This window comes from Spinacia oleracea, chromosome 5 (assembly GCF_020520425.1).
Source record: "Spinacia oleracea cultivar Varoflay chromosome 5, BTI_SOV_V1, whole genome shotgun sequence".
NCBI classification, from domain to species: Eukaryota; Viridiplantae; Streptophyta; class Magnoliopsida; order Caryophyllales; family Amaranthaceae; genus Spinacia; species Spinacia oleracea.
Window position 1 is genome coordinate 71242932 of NC_079491.1, and position 3243 is coordinate 71246174.

Sequence of the window (3243 nt, forward strand, 5' to 3'; positions counted from 1 at the left end):
ACGTACCATGTTTCCGTTTCCGGCAACATCTACGACTTGGATAATATTTATATTTCCGATACGATCCATAATTCCGTTTCCGGCAATATCATCGTTTCCGGAGTATTCATTTATTTACCTTTGACGATCTCAGCTCCCACTGAAACTAAGATCCGTCGATTCCGAATATTCATAGATGGAGTATTTAATGCCATTAAATACCTGATCCGTTTACGTACTATTTGTGTGACCCTACGGATTCAGTCAAGTGTAAGCTGTGGATTAATATCATTTAATCCACTTGAACTGAAGCGGCCTCTAGCTAGGCATACAGTTCACTTGATCTCACTGAATTATTAACTTGTATAACTCATACTGAACCGCATTTATTAGACTTATCATTAAATGCATACTTGGACCAAGGCTATTATTTCCTTCAGTTAAATCAATTCAATACAGAGAGAGTATAAAACAACAAAATGTTCAAAACACGTATTTATGAATTCGGCAATGTTTTATTTTACAAGCGGGATATAGGATATAAATAAAGCATGCAAACTAAAATCCACAAGGAATTCCTTTCAAATCAATAACTATAGATGTATAACTGTATAATTCAAGAATTTACAACAAATGAACCGTAGACATAAAATCAAATACTAACTGACGAGGACAAAAATGAGTAAACCAGTTTGTAATTCACTAAAACTTTGTTGAGGATCTTTAGGGTCTTATCAGTAGGTTTGATAAATTAGGTCTTATAAGCAATATCAAATGTCCGCCCAGAGAGAGAGAGAGAGAGAGAGATAGAGATATGATCAGAATACATACCGCAGAGAGAACCACTGGCTCACAAAAGTTAAGTTGTCGGCCTTAAGGCTTAGTATAACCTCTAACTAGTCCCTTCTCCGCCCACTGCACATTCTTGCCAACAATCTATCAAGATTAAGTTATTCAAAGAATATAGCAGAAAGATCTGATTAGGAGAAGAACAAATTATTTGCAACACTAACATTATAAAAAAAAGCAGAATAGTCAACCAGCTATCAAGTGAGAACGTACGCATGCGAAAGTGCGAAACTATAATGAAGCATAATCGACATGCCATTGTTTTTTATATCTTGTCTTTCTAATGTTGAAACAGAGAGCATATTTGTTTTCTTTTTAATATAAACTTAGGAAGCACATTTAGAACTATATGTCCTTAGAACACCTAACAGATAGGAGTTTCATACTGCAGGTGCATCAACATTCCAACTATCTTACAAATTTTTTCGCTTCTGCTATGTTGTGCTTTACAGAGTCTCTAACATGTCGACATTTCAATAAGTAATATAGTAACTAAAAGTAGTATCAAGCACCCATAGATATAATCTAAATTAAGACAATGTCAAAAAAGTACCTTCATGTTGGCACTAATGACAATAGAGTTTGCCAGTCTTGCTAGCCTATCAACATCATCAATACCAACAACATCTATCGTGTTGTATACATATACATTTATGTATTTACGGCTCCCTTCAATCACATCGTCGACTGCTGTATCCTCACGAAGTAACAGTTTCAACAAGAGGCAAAAAGACAAATAGTCAATAGGATATCAAAACACACTCTTTAATTCACATATTCATAAAGGTTATAGCAATAAACTGTCTACAGAGTTAATGATGCATCAACTCTCACCTTCTATGATACATTAGTCTCTGTATAATTCCAAGTCTTTAGTTATTAATAACAAACTACTAGCCCTGTTTCGATAAGAGAGTACATTCCATCATCTTAAATGATGTCGAAGGGTATATATCGAGTCCGTTGTAGAACTATAAGATATCTATACCCTAGTAATCATTATTCCATAAATATTAAGTTGATCATTATAGAACCTTTTTTGATGTATGAACCATTGATTTGGTTTCTTGCAATTTTCTTTTGAAGTTCTGCTACTTACTGTACACTAGACCAAGAGATATACGATGGACTCAATTAGAGGGACACCAGGAGATGACAATATTTGACAAACTTACTTGACAAAGTAAAATGGATAAGGTCTTTTAGGATTTATAACAATGATCTAAGATTGTATATTGAACACCAAGCAATATAATAAGAGTGATTTGTCACAATGTCACAAAAATCCAAAAAAACGATTCATCATTGACCAAACACAAATGAATTTCTCCCAATGTTACATGTTAAAATGGTGGGGCACAAACACTAACAATAACCCTAAAAACAAGCTTTAATCTAAGCTTGCACATGCATGAGACATAAAAAAAAAAGAGTAGAACTCAAACGACAATAACTTTAAAAAGCTTGTATAAGCCAGTTATATGCTTGCTTGTCTGGGAAGAACATCAACACGCAAGTATATGAATGAAAACTCTAGTTAACAAATAGAGATTAAAGTTCAACTATAGAAATAATACCCATTTTAGCAAATGTGAGAACGAAAACACTACATCAACACATACAACCCTAACATAACAAGACCTGATGCTTTCTAAAATGTATTTAGAAACGAATTGAACAAATTAACAAATAATGAATTGTATTCAGAAACCAATTAAACAAATTAACGAAGAAATAGCAACAATGTTATTCAAAAATTTAAAACAATCAAATTAACAAATTTAGGGAAATGTTTCAAAAGTTAGGTTTTAAATTATAAACCTATAAGCGATAAGGAGGAGCTACACATGTGTGTTGCAACGGCAGTAGGAAGAGGACGAATTCGGCGGTGGGGGAACAACAGCGGTGACGCGTCGGTGAGAACAGTAGCAGCAACGCGGCGGTGGGGGAATAGGAGCGGCGATAGGGTGATTAGTGCGGTGTGTGATGTGAATGTTGAATTTAGAGCTCAAAGAACCAGAGAGGTAAAGGAGAAGAAAAACTAGAGAGGGGAAGGGGAAGGAGGTAGCAGCGGGAAAATGAGAAAATGTTTTAGGCAAAAGCATTAACCAGAGAAGAGGAAGGAGGAGAGGTGGAAGATGAAATATTTTTAGGAAACAATTTTTAGAAATGTGTTTTGCGGCTCGTTTCTAAAATGAGCATGCACTTGAGTTTTAAGCCCGCACTTGAACTCAAGTGCTGTCAATTTTTTAAAATGAGCCCGCACTTGTAAATATGTATTTTTTCTGTTTTTTTTTTAGCTCTCAAGTGTTATAGTAAATAAGTCGCACTTGAATGGAAGCACATGACGATTTTTCTACTAGTGTTACTAGTTCAATGTAACGATGACAGGACATGCTATAAACTATATAATAA

General features: G+C 34.6%; 1 protein-coding gene across 3 annotated transcripts; it reads right to left on the reverse strand.

The window, feature by feature from the left end:
- Positions 1–453: 453 nt before the first annotated feature.
- Positions 454–2996, reverse strand: LOC130461910 (developmentally-regulated G-protein 2-like). 3 transcript variants are annotated; one of them, XR_008921922.1, is made up of 3 exons: positions 2650–2996; positions 1382–1518; positions 454–894 (listed from the first exon to the last, which is right to left on the reverse strand). XR_008921922.1 is itself a non-coding variant. In XM_056830202.1 (3 exons), exons 1-3 carry the CDS (start codon positions 2675–2677, stop codon positions 853–855), a joined length of 225 nt encoding a protein of 74 aa, XP_056686180.1. In that variant the 5' UTR covers positions 2678–2996; the 3' UTR covers positions 454–852. The 3 variants fall into 3 exon arrangements, 2 of the variants coding, with proteins under 2 accessions (XP_056686180.1, XP_056686179.1); XM_056830202.1 differs by having other exon boundaries at positions 454–915; positions 1382–1515; XM_056830201.1 differs by having other exon boundaries at positions 454–915.
- Between the last annotated feature and the right edge of the window lie 247 nt (positions 2997–3243).